Consider the following 18,265-nt stretch of genomic DNA (forward strand, 5'->3'; position numbering starts at 1 on the left):
TTTGTTAGTGGGGTTAACAGCTTTTTTTCTTTCTTTTTGACAGGGTTGTCATTCATGGAAGAATTCTTGTGGGCCAGAATTATTTTGCCAGCCCTGTCCACTAGCTCCAGCCTTTACTTGTTGCAGCCCATTTGTTTAGATGTACTAGCTCTTGTTCCAGGAGCAACTAGTTGACAAGCTTGCTAAAAAAAAAACTAGTTGACAAGCACACCTTCCGGAGCCTCGCAACGATCACTTGCGGGTGGGCTGAGAGCGCCACGTGTCACGCTCTAGGCGCTCTCTCCGGATTTTTTCCCTTATTTTCCGCACGCGTTTTCGGCTTTAAACCGGTTTTCCCCGGTTTTTTAACGTTTTGGTTTTTCACCAGTCTTACTTAGCTTTTGGACCCAAAAAAATCCGCGTGAAAATACATGTTTTTTTTCACGAAAGGCACGGTTTTGCTTCCGCGAGAGGCAGGGTTGTGCTTTCGCGAGAGGCACGGCCGTGCCTCTCGGAAACGAAAAAAACGCGTTTTTTATTTTTTTCCTTCCGTTAGAGGCACGGTTTTGCTCATGCGAGAGGCACGGTTGTGCTTTCGTGAGAGGCACGGTTGTGCCTCTCAGAAACAAAAAAAGGAATATGTTCTCTGTTTTTTTTCTTCCGCGAGAGGCGTGATTTTGCTTTCACGAGAGGCACAGCCGTGCCTCTCGGAAATGAAAAAAAAAATGCATTTTTTTCCTTCCGCGAGAGGCACGGTTTTGCTCGCGCAAGAGGCACGGTTGTGCTTTCGCGAGAAGCACGGCCGTGCCTCTCGGAGACAAAAAAACATGTTTTTTCTTTTTTTTTCTTCCGCGTGAGGCGCGGTTTTGCTCGCGCGCAAGCCACGGTTGTGCTTTCGCGAGAGGCACGGACGTGCCTCTTTCGGAAAGGAGAAAAACCATGCTCCCGGTTTGGTTTTTTTGTCCGGTTTTCTCGTGAAAAAAAGTTTGTCAAAACCTATCAACATGGGATCTAGTTTAGAAGATCACGGCGCGAGGAATCCAACGGTGAAAACTGTTCGAGATTTTGACGCACGGTTTAAGAGATAAAATGTTTTAAATAAACGAATCACAAAAAAGGAAAAACACCTAGGTTGCGACAAGTAGCGCACAGGCAGCGCGCCACTGGTCGCAACTTGGGGTGGTGGGAGTGATCTTTGTAAGGTGTCGGAATCGGGGCCGCGGGTGTTGGGAAACGTAGCATGGAAAACAAAAAAAATTCTACGCACATGGAATGATCTATCCATGGAGATGCATAGCAACGAGGGGGAGAATGTGTCTACATACCCTCGTAGACCGTAAGCGGAAGAGTTTAATGATACGTCTCCAACGTATCTATAATTTATGAAGTATTCATGCTATTATATTAACCATCTTGGATGTTTATGGGCTTTATTAAACACTTTTTGGGACTAACCTATTAACCTAGAGCCCAGTGCCAGTTCCTGTTTTTCCCTTGTTTTAGTGTTTCGAAGAAAAGGAATATTAAACGGAGTCCAAACGGAATGAAACCTTCAGAAAAGTTATTTTTGGAAAGAAAGCAATGCAGGAGACTTGGAGTGCACGTCAGGAGATCAACGAGGAGAGCACGAGGCAGGGGGCGCGCCCTCCACTCTCGTGGGCCCCTCGTGGCTCCCCTTACCGACTTCTTTCGCCTATATATTCCCATATACCCTAAAACCTTCGGGGAACACAATAGATCGGGAGTTCCGCCGCCGCAAGCCTCTGTAGCCACCAAAAACCAATCGGGACCCTGTTCCGGCACCCTGCCGGAGGGGGGATCCATCACCGGTGGCCATCTTCATAATCCCGACACTCTCCATGACGAGGAGGGAGTAGTTCACCCTCGGGGCTGAGGGTATGTACCAGTAGCTATGTGTTTGATTCTCTCTCTCGTGTTCTTGATTTGGCACGATCTTGATGTATCGCGAGCTTTGCTATTATAGTTGGATCTTATGATGTTTCTCCCCCTCTACTCTCTTGTAAGGATTGAGTTTTCTCTTTGAAGTTATCTTATTGGATTGAGTCTTTAAGGATTTGAGAACACTTGATGTATGTCTTGTGTGGGATACCCGTGGTGACAATGGGGTATTCTATTGATTCACTTGATGTATGTTTTGGTGATCAACTTGCGGGTTCCGCCCATGAACCTATGCATAGGGGTTGGCACACGTTTTCGTCTTGACTCTCCGGTAGAAACTTTGGGGCACTCTTTGAAGTTCTTTGTGTTGGTTGAATAGATGAATCTGAGATTGTGTGATGCATATCGTATAATCATACCCACGGATACTTGAGGTGACATTGGAGTATCTAGGTGATGTTAGGGTTTTGGTTGATTTGTGTCTTAAGGTGTTATTCTAGTACGAACTCTATGATAGATCGAACGGAAAGAATAGCTTCGTGTTATTTTACTACGGACTCTTGAATAGATCGATCAGAAAGGATAACTTTGAGGTGGTTTCGTACCCTACCATAATCTCTTCGTTTGTTCTCCGCTATTAGTGACTTTGGAGTGACTCTTTGTTGCATGTTGAGGGATAGTTATATGATCCAATTATGCTATTATTGTTGAGAGAACTTGCACTAGTGAAAGTATGAACCCTAGGCCTTGTTTCCTAGCATTGCAATACCGTTTACGCTCACTTTTATTATTAGTTACCTTGCTGTTTTTATATTTTCAGATTACAAAAACCTATATCTACCATCCATATTGCACTTGTATCACTATCTCTTCGCCGAACTAGTGCACCTATACAGTTTACCATTGTATTGGGTGTGTTGGGGACACAAGAGACTCTTTGTTATTTGGTTGCAGGGTTGCTTGAGAGAGACCATCTTCATCCTACGCCTCCCACGGATTGATAAACCTTAGGTCATCCACTTGAGGGAAATTTGCTACTGTCCTACAAACCTCTGCACTTGGAGGCCCAACAACGTCTACAAGGAGAAGGTTGCGTAGTAGACATCAAGCTCTTTTCTGGCGCCGTTGCCGGGGAGGTGAGTGCTTGAAGGTATATCTTTAGATCTTGCAATCGAATCTTTTTGTTTCTTGTTTTAGCACTAGTTTAATTTATAAAAGAAAACTACAAAAAATGGAATTGAGTTTGTCTCATACGCTTCGTCTTTTTAATATCTTTCGTGAGTATGATGGAAAGGAAAATTGTGCCAAAGTGTTAGAAGAAGAATGCATTAAAATGTTTGGCACTAAATCTTTGAATGATGAGCATGATTGCAATGTTTTTAGTATGAACTCCTTGAATATCCATAGTACTAATGATGATTGCACTAGTCATGATGAAAATATCTCTTATAAGCATGTCGATTTTTGTGGAGTGCATAGAATTTGCAAATACATACCAAAAAGGGAAGATAGATTTTGTAAGAAGCATAAGTACTTAGAAACTAAATGGTTGCAAGAAAGGCTAGATGTTTGCGCTGAAAATTTAAATTTTCTTAGCCGTACTTGTGAACTTTGCAATGAACGTGGTCATTTAACTATCCGATGCAAATTGTTTCATGATTTAATCGTGTCCAAAAATTGTGATGACTTGATTTCCCTTGCACATCACAATAAACTTAGTTTGCTTATGGGCTATGAAGAAATGAAACGTATAACTAACTATCTTCCAGTATTTGCCCGTGATAAACTTCTTGATTTTGATCTAGAGGAAATTTATATGTATTATGCGGTGAATTGCATTGAAAATCCTAATATTGCCAATTACATAAAGAAAAGAAAAAAAATAGAAGATGAAGAGAATACTAATGAAAGGGAAGAGACTTCCCAATATCCTCCTATTATTTCTTATGATGAATCAGGTAACAAGGAGGAGCCTTCTATCCAACCAATCTCATCAATAAGGAGCTCAAAAAAAGAGGGTTAAACCCACTCATGATGTGAAGAAGAAAAAGAAAAGACGAAGAAGCAAAGGTAGAAAGGTATCTCTCCCAAATGATGTTGCTCCTATTACTCATTGTGATGATGATAATTGCTATCCATACTATTAATGATGAGAATGATCATGCTTATGATATGAAAAGGCCCAAGCTTGGGGATGCTATGTTTGATGAAGATGATGTTTTTGAGAATATATTTGTTGAAATTAATGTTTGTCCCAAGCTTGGGAATGCTACGTGTAATGATGATATTTTTAGCCCCCCAAGTTTTGATATGCAAAGTTGCTATGATGATAGCATGCCTTCTACCTATGATGATTATATTGATGAAAGTGGGTTTGGAAGAGTGTCAACTTTAGGAAGTAATGATCCCACTATTTTGGAGGATGTTGAATCTTATAATATTTATGAAAGTGGATTTCGAGAGGTCATGACTTTATTTAGTAATGATTCCACTATCTTGGAAGAGGTTTCAATCGATTATGATGAGAACAAAGTTCCTACTTATGATGATTATTGTGATGGAACTTATGCTATAAAAAGTAGTGATGATTATATTTATAAAACTTGTCATGATTATGAGTACCCTTTCTCTGAACATTACTCTTTTAATGTGGAAATAATTTATAGTATTCGAGTCTCTTATGATACTCCCACTATCCCGAAAGAGAAGAATTTTGCTTATGTGGAGAGTAATAAAATTTCTATGCTTGTAGATCATGAAAAGAATGCTTTAGGTGCTGGTTATATTGTTGAATTCATTCAGGATGCTACTGAAAATTATTATGAGGGAGGAATATATGCTTGTAGGAATTGCAATAATATCAAGTTTCCTCTCTATGTGCTTAAAGTTTTGAAGTTATGCTTGTTTTGCCTTCCTATGCTAGTTGATTATTGTTCCCATAAGTTGTTTGCTCACAAAATCCCTATGCATAGGAAGTGGGTTAGACTTAAATGTGCTTGCCATGTGTTTCATGATGCTCTCTTTATGTTTCAACTCTTATCTTTTATGCGAGCATCATTGAAATCATCATGCCTAGTTAGGGGCGTTAAACGTTAGCGCTTGTTGGGAGGCAACCCAATTTTATTTTAGTCTATTGCTTTTTGGTTCTGTTTAGTAATAAATAACCCATCTAGCTTTTGTTAAGATGTGGTTTTATGTTTTAATTAGTGTTTGTGCCAAGTAAAACCTATAGGATCTTCTTGGATGATAGTTATTTGATCTTGCTGGAAATTCCAGAAACTTTCTGTTCACGAAAACAATTGTTTAAAATCACCAGAACGTGATAAAATACTGATGCCAATTGTAGCAGATCAATAATCAAATTATCTAGGTCTTCCTATTTTGGTAGAATTGTTTGAGTTCCAGAAGTTTGCGTTAGTTACAGATTACTACAGACTGTTCTGTTTTTGACAGATTCTGTTTTTCGTGTGTTGTTTGCTTATTTTGATGAATCTATGGCTAGTAAAATAGTTTATAAACCATAGAGAAGTTGGAATACAGTAGATTTAACACCAATACAAATAAAGAATGAATTCATTACAGTACCTTTAAGTGGTGTTTTGTTTTCTTTCGCTAACGGAGCTTACGAGTTTTCTGTTAAGTTTTGTGTTGTGAAGTTTTCAAGTTTTGGGTAAAGATTCAATGGACTATGGAATAAGGAGTGGCAAGAGCCTAAGCTTGGGGATGCCCAAGGCACCCCAGGGTAATATTCAAGGACAACCAAGAGCCTAAGCTTGGGGATGCCCCGGATGGCATCCCCTCTTTTGTCTTCGTTCATCGGTAACTTTACTTGGAGCTATATTTTTATTCACCACATGATATGTGTTTTGCTTGGAGCGTCCTTTTATTTTCTTTTGTTTTGCTTGATATTTGAATAATATCCCAAGATCTGAAATTCTTAAATGAGAGAGAGTCTTCACAAAGCTACATAATTATTTAACTACTCATTGATCTTCACTTATATCTTTTTGGAGTAGTTTGTCATTTACTCGTGTGCTTCACATATATCTTATGAGTAAATGGTTGAATGATTTGAATGTCATAAATCTGAAATTATATATGTTTCATATGCTTATTCCTTTGGGAGTAATGACTTCACATATAAAAAGTAGAGGTGGTAAATTTATTGAAGGTTAGCAAACATTGTATTGGTCACTTGAACAATTCATGAAAGAATATTGAAGGAAGAGAGATTTCACATATAAATATACTATCTTGGACATCTTTTGTAATTGTGAGCACTCATTAAAATATGACATGCTAAAAGTTTGATGTTGGACAAGGAAGACAACGTAATGGGTTATGTTTTCTTATATCCAAAATAAAGTATATTGTCATGGATCGCCTAACACGTTGAGCTTGCCTTTCCTCCTCATGCTAGCCAAATTCCTTGCACCAAGTAGAGATACTACTTGTGCTTCCAAACATCCCTAAAACCAGTATTGCCATGAGAGTCCACCATACCTACCTATGTATTGAGTAAGATCCTTCAAGTAAGTTGTCATCGGTGCATGCAATAAAAATTGCTCTCTAAATATGTATGATATTTTAGTGTGGAGAAAATAAGCTTTATACGATCTTGTGATATGGAAGAAATAAAAGCGACGGACTGCATAATAAAGGTCCCTATCACAAGTGGCAATATAAAGTGACGTTCCCTCACATTAAGATTTTGTGCATCCAACTATAAAAGCGCATGGCAACCTCTGCTTCCCTTTGCGAAGGGCCTATCTTTTACTTTTATGCAAGAGTCATGGTGATCTTCACCTTTCCTTTTTTCATTTTATCCTTTGGCAAGTACCTCGTGTTGGAAAGATTCTGATATATATATCCAATTGGATGTAAGGCATCATGAACTATTATTGTTGACATTACCCTTGAGGTAAAAGGTTGGGAGGCGAATCTATAAGCCCCTATCTTTCTCTGTGTCTGATTAAAACTTTGAACCCATAAATATCGCATGAGTGTTAGCAATTGTGAAAGACTAAATGATAGTTGAGTATGTGGAGTTTGCTAAATCAAAGCTCTGACATAGACTCTTCCTGAAAATAAGATGAATTGTAATTGTTTGATGACTAATAACACGGTTTGTTAGTTTTCAAGAAAGTTTATGATCTATACTTTAACATGTGAATAGTTTGTTACTTGATCATGCAAAGTTCTATGAGTTGAGCTACTGTTATGACATATGATGATGCTAGAAAAGGTGATTGAAATTATCATTGATCAAACTTATGCACCTACTAGCATTCACACTTCATAAATTATTTCTTTTATCATTTACCTACTCAAGGACGAGCAGGAATTAAGCTTGGGGATGCTGATACGTCTCTAACGTATCTATAATTTATGAAGTATTCATGCTATTATATTATCCATCTTGGATGTTTATGGGCTTTATTAAACACTTTTTGGGACTAATCTATTAACCCAGAGCCCAGTGCCAGTTCCTGTTTTTTCCCTTGTTTCAGTGTTTCGAAGAAAAGGAATATTAAATGGAGTCCAAACGGAATGAAACCTTCGGAAAAGTTATTTTTGGAAAGAAAGCAATACAGGAGACTTGGAGTGCACGTCAGGAGATCAACGAGGAGAGCACGAGGCAGGGGGCGCGCCCACCCCCTTGGGCGCGCCCTCCACCCTCGTGGGCCCCTCGTGGCTCCCCTTACCGACTTCTTTCGCCTATATATTCCCATATACCCTAAAACCTTCGGGGAACACAATAGATCGGGAGTTCTGCCGCCGCAAGCCTCTGTAGCCACCAAAAACCAATCGGGACCCTGTTCCGGCACCCTGCCGGAGCGGGGATCCATCACCGGTGGCCATCTTCATCATCCCGGCGCTCTCCATGACGAGGAGGGAGTAGTTCACCCTCGGGGCTGAGGGTATGTACCAGTAGCTATGTGTTTGATCTCTCTCTCTCTCTCGTGTTCTTGATTTGGCATGATCTTGATGTATCGCGAGCTTTGCTATTATAGTTGGATCTTATGATGTTTCTCCCCCTCTACTCTCTTGTAATGGATTGAGTTTTCCCTTTGAAGTTATCTTATCGGATTGAGTCTTTAAGGATTTGAGAACACTTGATGTATGTCTTGCGTGGGATACCCGTGGTGACAATGGGGTATTCTATTGATTCACTTGATGTATGTTTTGGTGATCAACTTGCGGGTTCCGCCCATGAACCTATGCATAGGGGTTGGCACACGTTTTCGTCTTGACTCTTCGGTAGAAACTTTGGGGCACTCTTTGAAGTTCTTTGTGTTGGTTGAATAGATGAATCTGAGATTGTGTGATGCATATCGTATAATCATACCCACGGATACTTGAGGTGACATTGGAGTATCTAGGTGACATTAGGGTTTTGGTTGATTTGTGTCTTAAGGTGTTATTCTAGTACGAACTCTATGATAGATCGAACGGAAAGAATAGCTTCGTGTTATTTTACTACGGACTCTTGAATAGATCGATCAGAAAGGATAACTTTGAGGTGGTTTCGTACCGTACCATAATCTCTTCATTTGTTCTCCGTTATTAGTGACTTTGGAGTGACTCTTTGTTGCATGTTGAGGGATAGTTATATGATCCAATTATGCTATTATTGTTGAGAGAACTTGAACTAGTGAAAGTATGAACCTAGGCCTTGTTTTCTAGCATTGCAATACCGTTTACGCTAACTTTTATTATTAGTTACCTTACTGTTTTTATATTTTCAGATTACAAAAACCTATATCTACCATCCATATTGCACTTGTATCACTATCTCTTCGCCGAACTAGTGCACCTATACAATTTACCATTGTATTGGGTGTGTTGGGGACACAAGAGACTCTTTGTTATTTGGTTGCAGGGTTGCTTGAGAGAGACCATCTTCATCCTACGCCTCCCATGGATTGATAAACCTTAGGTCATCCACTTGAGGGAAATTTGCTGCTGTCCTACAAACTTCTGCACTTGGAGGCTCAACAACGTCTACAAGGAGAAGGTTGTGTAGTAGACATCATTTAACAACGCGGTTGATGTGGTCGAACTTCTTCACGCTCCAACCGAGCAAGTACCGAACGCACGGCACCTCTGTGTTCTACACACATTCAGCTCGGTGACGTCTTCCGCCTTCTTGATCTAGCAAGACAGCGAGGTAGTAGATGAGTTCTGGCAGCACGACGGCGTGGTGACGATGATGGTGAAGTGATCTACGCAGGGCTTCGCCTAAGCACTACGAAAATATGATCGAGGATTTAAACGGTGGAGGGGGCGTCGCACACGGCTAGGCAATTGTCTGGGTTGTTGTGGCGCCCCTCCCTCATATAATATATATATATATATATATATATATATATATATGTATGTATATATATATGGGGGGAGGAGAGGCAGCCCCTAGGGCGCCCCAAGTGGCCGACGGCTGCCCTAGGGCACCTGCCTAGCCGCGCCCCCTTTCCTTATTTGAACATGAGGGGGAAAGGGAGATGGCTGTCTTGGGGCGCCTCCCCTTTCCTTCCCCCCTCCTTTGGTGCGTGGGCAGGGGGTAGAGGGGCACACCAGCCCCTTGTGGGCTGGTGTGCTCTTCCCCTTTCGACCCATAAGGCCCAATAACCTACCGGGGCTGCCCGGAACCCCTTCCGGTGACCCGATAAGTACCCGGTACCATCCGAAACACTTCCGGTGTCCAAATACCATCGTCCTATATATCAATCTTTACCTCTCGACCATTCCGAGACTCCTCGTCATGTCCGTGATCTCATCCGGGACTCCGAACAACAATCGGTCACCAAAACATATAACACTATATCGTGAACGAACGTTAAGTGTGCGGACCCTACGGGTTCGAGAACTATGTAGACATGACCGAGACACCTCTCCGATCGATAACCAATAGCGGAACCTGGATGCCCATATTGGCCCCTACATATTCTACGAAGATCTTTATCGATCGAACCGTTATGACAACATACGTAATTCCCTTTGTCCATCGGTATGTTACTTGCCCGAGATTTGATTGTTAGTATCTTCATACCTAGTTCAATCTCGTTACCAGCAAGTCTTCCGTAATGCATCATCTCGTAACTAACTCATTAGTCATTTGCTTGCAAGGCTTCTTATGATGTGTATTACCGAGAGGGCCTAGAGATACCTCTTCGATACTCGGAGTGACAAATTCCGATCTCGATCCATGCCAACTCAACAGACACCTTCGGATATACCTGTAGAGCATCTTTATGATCACCCAGTTACGTTGTGACCTTTGATAGCACACAAGGTATTCCTCCGGTATCCGGGAGTTGCATGATCTCATGGTCGAAGGAACATGTATTTGACATACAAGAAAGCAGTAGCAATAAACTGAACGATCACATGCTAAGCTAACGGATGGGTCTTGTCCATCACATCATTCTCCTAATGATGTGATCCCGTTATCAAATGACAACACATGTCTATGGTTAGGAAACCTTAACCATCTTTTATCAACGAGCTAGTCTTAGTAGCGGCTTACTAGGGACATGGTATTTGTTTATATATTCACACATGTATTTAAGTTTCCGATCAATACAATTCTAACATGAATAATAAACCTTTATCATGATTTAGGAAATATAATAATACCAATTTATTATTGCCTCTAGGGCATATTTCCATCAGTCTCTCACTTGCACTAGAGTTAATAATCTAGTTCACATCGCCATGTGATTAACACCCATGGTTCACATCGCTATGTGACCAACACCCAAAGATTTTACTAGAGTCAATAATCTAGTTCACATTGCCATGTGATTAACATCCAAACAGTATAAGGTGTGATCATGTTTTTCTTGTGAGAGAGGTTTAGTTAACGGGTCTGTCACATTCAGATCCGTATGTATTTTGCAAATTTCTATGTCTATAATGCTCTGCATGGAGCTACTCTAGCTAATTGCTTCCACTTTCAATATGTATCCAGATTGAGACTTAGAGTCATCTGGATCGGTGTCAAAGCTTGCATCGACGTAACCCTTTACGACGAACTCTTTATTACCTCCATAACCGAGAAACATTTCCTTAGTCCCCTTTACTGTACCTAAGGATAATTTTGACCACTGTCCAGTGATCTACTCCTGGATCACCATTGTACCCCTTGCCAAACTCATGGCAAGGCACATAATAGGTCTGCTCACAGCATGGCATACTTTATAGAACCTATGGCTGAGGCATGAATGACTTTCATTCTCTCTCTATCTTCTGCCGTGGTCGGGCTTTGAGTCTTACTCAACTTCCCACCTTGCAATACATGCTAGAACTCCTTCTTTAACTGATCCATTTTGAACTCCTTCAAAATCTTGTCAAGGTATGTACTCATTGAAAATCTTATCAAGCGTCTTGATCTATTTCTATAGATCTTGATGCCTAATATGTAAGCAGCTTCACCGAGGTCTTTCATTGAAAAATTCTTATTCAAGTATCCTTTTATGCTATCCAGAAATTCTATATCATTTCCAATCAATAATATGTCATCCACATATAATATCAGAAATGCTACATAGCTCCCACTCACTTTCTTGTAAATACATGCTTCACCATAAGTCTGTATAAAATCATATGCTTTGATCACCTCATCAGAGCGTATATTCCAACTCCGAGATGCTTGCACCAGTCCATAGATGGATCGCTGGAGCTTGCACACTTTGTTAGCACCTTTAGGATCGACAAAACCTTCTGGTTGCATCATATACAACTCTTCTTTAAGAAATCCATTAAGGAATGCAGTTTTGATGTCCATTTGCCAAATTTCATACTTATAAAATGCGGCAATTGCTAACATGATTCGGACTAACTTACGCATCGCTACGGGTGAGAAGGTCTCATCGTAGTCAATCCCTTGAACTTGTCGAAAACCTTTTGTGACAAGTCGAGCTTTGTAGATGGTGACATTAACATCAGCATCTGTCTTCTTCTTGAAGATCCATTTATTCTCAATGGCTTGCCGATCATCGGACAAGTCCACTAAAGTCCACACTTTGTTCTCATACATGGAACCTATCTCAGATTTCATGGCCTCAAGCCATTTATCAGAATCTGGGCTCATCATAGCTTCTTCATAGTTCATAGGTTCATCATGGTCTAGTAACATGACTTCTAGGACAGGATTATCGTACCACTCTGGTGCGGAACATGCTCTGTTCGACCTACGAGGTCCAGTAGTAACTTGATCTGAAGTTTCATGATCATCATCACTAGCTTCCTCTCTAGTTGGTGTAGGAATCACGGGAACAGATTTCTCTGATATGCTACTTTTCAGATTGAGAGAAGGTACAATTACCTCATCAAGTTCTATTTTCCTCCCACTCACTTCTTTCGAGAGAAACTCCTTCTCTAGAAATGTTTCATTCTTGGCAACAAAGATCTTGCCTTTGGATCTGTGATAGAAGGTATACCCAATTGTTTCCTTAAGATATCCTATGAAGACGCACTTCTCCGATTTGGGTTGGAGCTTATCAGGCTGAAGCCTTTTGACATAAGTGTCACAACCCCAAACTTTAACAAACGACAACTTAGGTTTCTTGCCAAACCATAGTTCACATGGTGTCGTCTCAACGGATTTAGATGGTGCCCTATTTAACGTGAATGCAGCTGTCTCTAATGCATAACCCCAAAACGATAGTGGTAAATTGGTAAGAGACATCATAGAACGCACCATATCCAATAAAGTACGGTTACGATTTTCAGACACACCATTACGCTGTGGTGTTCCAGGTGGCGTGAGTTGTGAAACAATTTTACATTGTTTTAAATGAAGGCCAAACTCGTAACTCAAATATTCGACTCAGCGATCAGATCGTAGAAACTTTATTTTCTTATTACGATGATTCTCCACTTCACTCTGAAATTCTTTGAACTTTTTAAATGTTTCAGACTTGTGTTTCATTGAGTAGATATATCCATACCTACTCAAATCATCTGTGAAGGTCAGAAAATAACGATACCCGCCGCGTGCCTCAACACTCATCGGACCGTATACATCGGTATGTATTATTTCTAATAAGTCATTAGCTCGCTCCATTGCAGTATACATCGGACAACATTTTATTATTGAAATAGTCTCTCGAGGGCACTCTTCCGATCTCGAACAAGCTTACTTCTTCGGCTGAAAACAATCCAGCTTTTGCCAAAAGAAAGCCAAACCCTCATCCTTGAAGGATACAGTAGAAACTAGAAACCAATTACCCGAGTGATTGCCCATCGGATGAGTATGATACTTTCGGGCAGGATTCTCCTAAATATTTGAATTGACACTTTCCAAAACATTGAATTGGTCGGCTCTCTCAATCTCTCGAAACGAGAAAAAACTGTAACTTTTGATTCAAGATCTCAAATCACTCACTGGTTCTTGTGTATGAAAGCCGACATCAAATGACATCTTATCCATCCTCTAAAATGTGCTAGACTGTTTAAGGCTTTCCAACGTAGATAATGGTTTCACCCATGTACTCCTTTGACTTCTGGTTTAACTTTTGTGCAGGGGAAATCCTTGCACTTGGACGCAATATCGAGATCAACCGGCGACCTACTAAGCAGGCTGATCTTTACATATGCTAAAAAATTGTTTATCATCAACAAAGCCAAAAGCAAGATCCTTGCATTGCGCTGTGTCCCATTTGTCACGTGCACTTCAAAATTTAAAATCTGATGGGACGTACGTACTACACTCCTGTGCAAAGTTCAGTTCCACGATCGGCACGCTGTAGTGCAGAATCGCATCATCATCTTTCCGCTCACGGGGCCCACACGCTCAGAAGTCAGAACCCGTGAGCCTTCTGTCTCGTGGCGCTTAAAAATGGAGCCCCCGTGGCGTCCTCGTCCGAAATCCAAACGTGGTTCCGTCCTAGCCCACATGCGCCACGTAGGACTAGCACCGCGCGTCGGGCCCGCGATCCAGGGACACAGAGCGGTTGGGTAAAAAGCCCAGAGCAGTGGAGTCCTCGTGTGTCACTCTTCCTGACTTGCTCACTCCCCTGTCCGCTTTCGCTCTGCTCGCCTCTGCTTCGGGCTGGTCGTCGCCGTCGGCGAGCGAGATCACACGCCACTAGCGGGATGTCGCCGTCGTCCTCGGCGGCGAAGGTCGTCGCCTTCGTCGGCGCCGACGGGCTGAGCGCCGCGCTCGCCGCTTCTTTCACCCGCTCCGGCGCGATCGTCCGCTTCTACATCGACCCCAAGGTCGCCCTCGCTCGATCGCCCTTCCCTCGTTTCCCCGTTCCTTTCAACCCCGTTTTGGTTCTGCCTCCTCTCGGAGGTGTTTTCGCGGGATGCTCTGTCCTGACGGTGCCTGTCCTTGCAGGCGGATGGATCGGCGGCGACGGCGCTCGCGGAGCAGGGCGGCGGCGTCCGATGCGCCAGCCCCGCCGAAGCCACGCGAGGTGAGCGTATATAACGGTCTCCTGCACTGGACCGGTTCCAGATATGGACTTCTTGTGACGCGCGTGAATGGCATGCGTGCGTACGAGCCGTTTGTTGGAATGCCGAAGAGACCGTGCTCTTACGTGCTGAAGAATACTTCGCGCCGTGTGTGAGTTGCTTCTATCTGATCTATCAAAAACTCTTGGCGCCTGCAGATTCTGCGCTGGTCGTTGTGCTCAGTGACGCCGATGGTGTAGATGAGTTGTTCTTTGGAGCTCAGGGTATAGTGAAAGGTATGTACCGCGTGTGTGCTATTGTGTTGCCTGCCAGTCTGTCAATCTCATGCACCTGTTTCTGTACAAGTTATATATACACTTGACATTTGATATGATGTTTGCTTAAGCATTTCATAGGATTGTGCAAAGAGGCCATTGTATTAATTCGATCGACGTTGGTGCCTAGTCATCTTGAGAAGTTGGGCCAGAAGCTTGCAGGTATAATGCTAATGTGTGCATATATTGTCTTAGCTGGGAACAGTAGCTGCTGTGCTTGGAATTTTATGTGCCCTTTTAAGAATTAGAAAGCTGCACATTTAACAATTGTAAGGCCCTCTTTGGATGACTGGAATTAAAGAACATAGGAATAGGAATAAACACATGATTGGAATTTCATGTACTACTATAGTCTCCTACATGATTTTTTGTAGTGATGACCTTGGATGGTTCACAGGATGTCGGTGATGAATGACTGTGCTAGTTAATCTGGATTTTTTTTTTGCAGATGAGAAGAAGGGTATCTTCCTTCTTGATGCTTACATTTTTAGTGGTTTATCTGATGAACTGAAACAAAATATTGTCGTAAGTGATACACAGCTGAGAATCTGAACTGTGTGCTTGTATGCTTACGTTATTCTGTTATCACAATTTAGCTTTTGATTGTCAGGTTGTTGCATCTGGGAGAAAGGATGTAGCAGAAAGAGCTGGACAGTTCTTCTCCGGTAGTTCCAAATCTGTGTACCTTACTAATATTTTCTTCCTGGTCCTCATCTTATGATGCTGAAATTTTAAGCTATCTGACATTCCAGGTCTTGACAAAACCATTTACTTTGTCGAAGGTGAATTTGGCTGCAGCAGGTTGCATTCTTTCCTGAAAATAGCAAATATAAGCTAGTCGAGATATCAATTTTCACCCCTTCCATATATTCACCGTACTAAGTAGTGTAACTATTATTGTCACAATTTGAACTGTATGCCATTTATTTTTACAGCAAAATTAGGTTGGTTAATGATTTGCTGGAGAGCATTCATTTTGTTGCTTCTACTGAAGCAATGTTTATTGGTGTTCGAGCTGGGATTCATCCATCAATTATCTACGACATAATATCAAATGCTGCAGGAAGCTCAAGGTTACAAGGATTATTGAATTCTTTGTGTTCTGTCTGAACTCGTGATACTTGTAGGTTTATATTTCAACTTATGATCATACAATTTATTGACAGGATTTTTGTGGAGGTGGTCCCGAAAATTTTGAGTGAAGATCCATTGCTTATTGATTTTCTGAAGTCACTAAAGAAACATGCAGTAAGTTCCTTTGCTTCTCCTTTGGGGCGTGGTATGGGATTCTTAGGATACTTTACGCAATAAATAAACAGTGCAGATAATTAAGTATGTCCCTTTTCTCCCTTTTATGAAAGAGGGGATTGCACAAACTAGAATGTTATTTTAAGTAAAAGATATAAATACGTAGATGATGTGCACATTTATTGCTACGGAGTTTGTATGGACAATGAACGAAGGCATTCTATGCGTATTGGAGCCATGACCGGTGGTAAGAGCAGGGTAGCTGGGATGTGATATTGAAAATGGAGGGTCCGGGACTAGCAATTGGAAGAGAGGAGATTTTTTGTTTGATCAAGGTATTCAATCCTCTTCCCAAAAATAGGGTAGGTACTGGACAGGAGATTAGATATACATGAGACTGTTGCCGTGGCAAAGGTGGCAGGGTGCTGAAAAACCAGGGGAGGGGAAATGGCAGGGACGAAGCTAGGAAAAAAGTTTGTTGGGGTCATGTCTATGGCAGTGGGGTCATCTTCAATAAATAGATATTGTTTAGTGCTAAATTAATGAAGGATTTCCTAATTTCATTGGGGTCAATTGACACTATGCCTACAAGGCAGCTTCGTCCCTGGGAAATGGTGAGAAGTGATAAATAGTAGGAGTATCACATTGTACCTTGATAGATAGCAATCAAGTTACTTAAGAAAGCTAGCTAATCCCATGGACTTACTCATTTAGCAGCATATTTGAGATATTTCAGTGAAATTTTTGCACACTTTCTTTTAACTATAGTTTGCATTTCAGTTTTGTGTCCAGTTCCATGCTCTTAATCTTGTAAGTCAACCCCATTTTTGAGAGAGGATTAAATGGTTAATTAGTAATGTGCCACTCTGATCTTACAAACTGTAAAGGAATATTGCTACTGCATGGCTGATTGCCTGAATGCTTCTGTTTATTAAAACAAAGTTTTTGCTCTTAAACAATATAGAGCTACGTGATGGATACGGCTAAAGCAGCAACGTTCCCTCTGCCACTTCTAGCTGTTGCCTATCAACAATTAATACATGGTACGATGTTAAAGCTTCTTTACTTCCAATACATCTTGAAATTCTCCTGATTGCCCGAACATGCTAGTACCTTCTTATTCATGCACATTTTTTGTACTTATCTTCAGGTTCTTCAGGAGTAATTAGAGATGAATCCGCTTCGCCGTTGAAGGTGTGGAATAACTGTCAGCTTTCTCAAGATGCTTCAATTTATCAAAATTATCTTAATTTAAATCATCATTTTGCAGGTTTGGGAACAACTATTTGGAGTAAACATCGTAGATGCTGCCAGTCAACAAATCTATGACGCAAGCAAATTAGCTGACCAGCTTGTTATGGCCTCGAAAGCAGCAAAGAGGATCGGCTTTATTGGTCTTGGAGCTATGGGCTTTGGAATGGCATCTCATTTGTTAAAATCAGGGTTCTCCATAACTGCTTATGATGTAGGAACTCTTCTGCTCTTGTTCTTCCCAACTGCATAATTGACCGTTTGAATTGCTTCAATTCAAAATACAAAGAATGAAAGGGTCTTCACTTGGTTTCTTATGCATTAGTGCTTCTGTACATATGTTGCATTTCAAGTACCCTGAACAATCTTATGGATCATAGATTTGACATCTGTGGTATTAAGCTTATAATTTTGCTAGATGGAACCGTGGATGGCTTAGATTAATCTTAAGGTATCAGAAAGGGCAGCAGTAATTCGAATAATAACGAATAGATCACAAACTCTTCTCTTTTCAGTAGTCCATTGGGCGCTCTGAATTTACACAAATATACAGTTGAGGAAATAGGATACTGTTCACCCTTTTCAACTTACATATCTTTTGTTTGTAAATGATGTTAGAGACCTATAGTGTTATGCATGTTCTTTTGAAAAAAAAAAAGTTCTTCGGCTCCACACGTGAATAATTTTATACCCTTTACCCATTAGGTCTACAAGCCAACACTGGCCAGGTTTGCTGCTTTAGGTGGATTGACTAAAGATTCTCCTGAGGAAGTATCAAGAGGTACGTTGCAACCTTCTAGTATAAAGTATAATTCTCTCTTCTGAAGTTTACATTTGTTACCTATAACAGTATAATCAGTATTATATGATTTTCTGACTGAATGAAATTAGTTCAGACCTCATTATTCTCTTGTATTTATCTTATTCTTTATTTTTGTGCCATTCATCGAGTCAAAAGGTAAATGACATGTGGGCCCAGCCCCACCTCATCACTACTTAACAGCAATAGCATGGAATGGAAATACTGTTTATGATGTATCAACCGTGATACCGTGTCTGAAGTATTAACCATAAATTGGTTTCAGATGCGGAAATCCTTATCATCATGGTTGCAAATGAAGTTCAAGCTGAAAGTGTCCTATATGGAAATGCTG

At 41.0% G+C, this 18,265-nt stretch overlaps 1 protein-coding gene across 1 annotated transcript in view; it reads left to right on the forward strand.

The window, feature by feature from the left end:
- Window positions 1-13,847: 13,847 nt before the first annotated feature.
- Window positions 13,848-18,265, forward strand: part of LOC123169616 (uncharacterized) — a gene marked incomplete in the record, with an annotated part of 14,465 nt that continues 10,047 nt past the window's right edge. The window contains 14 exon segments of the mRNA XM_044587487.1: window positions 13,848-14,100; window positions 14,222-14,300; window positions 14,496-14,573; window positions 14,694-14,774; window positions 15,061-15,137; window positions 15,223-15,277; window positions 15,365-15,413; window positions 15,548-15,685; window positions 15,779-15,860; window positions 16,825-16,903; window positions 17,011-17,054; window positions 17,131-17,325; window positions 17,817-17,892; window positions 18,197-18,265. Coding sequence (XP_044443422.1) covers window positions 13,978-14,100; window positions 14,222-14,300; window positions 14,496-14,573; window positions 14,694-14,774; window positions 15,061-15,137; window positions 15,223-15,277; window positions 15,365-15,413; window positions 15,548-15,685; window positions 15,779-15,860; window positions 16,825-16,903; window positions 17,011-17,054; window positions 17,131-17,325; window positions 17,817-17,892; window positions 18,197-18,265 — 1,225 coding nt within the window.

This window comes from Triticum aestivum, chromosome 7D (genome assembly GCF_018294505.1).
Source record: "Triticum aestivum cultivar Chinese Spring chromosome 7D, IWGSC CS RefSeq v2.1, whole genome shotgun sequence".
NCBI classification, from domain to species: Eukaryota; Viridiplantae; Streptophyta; class Magnoliopsida; order Poales; family Poaceae; genus Triticum; species Triticum aestivum.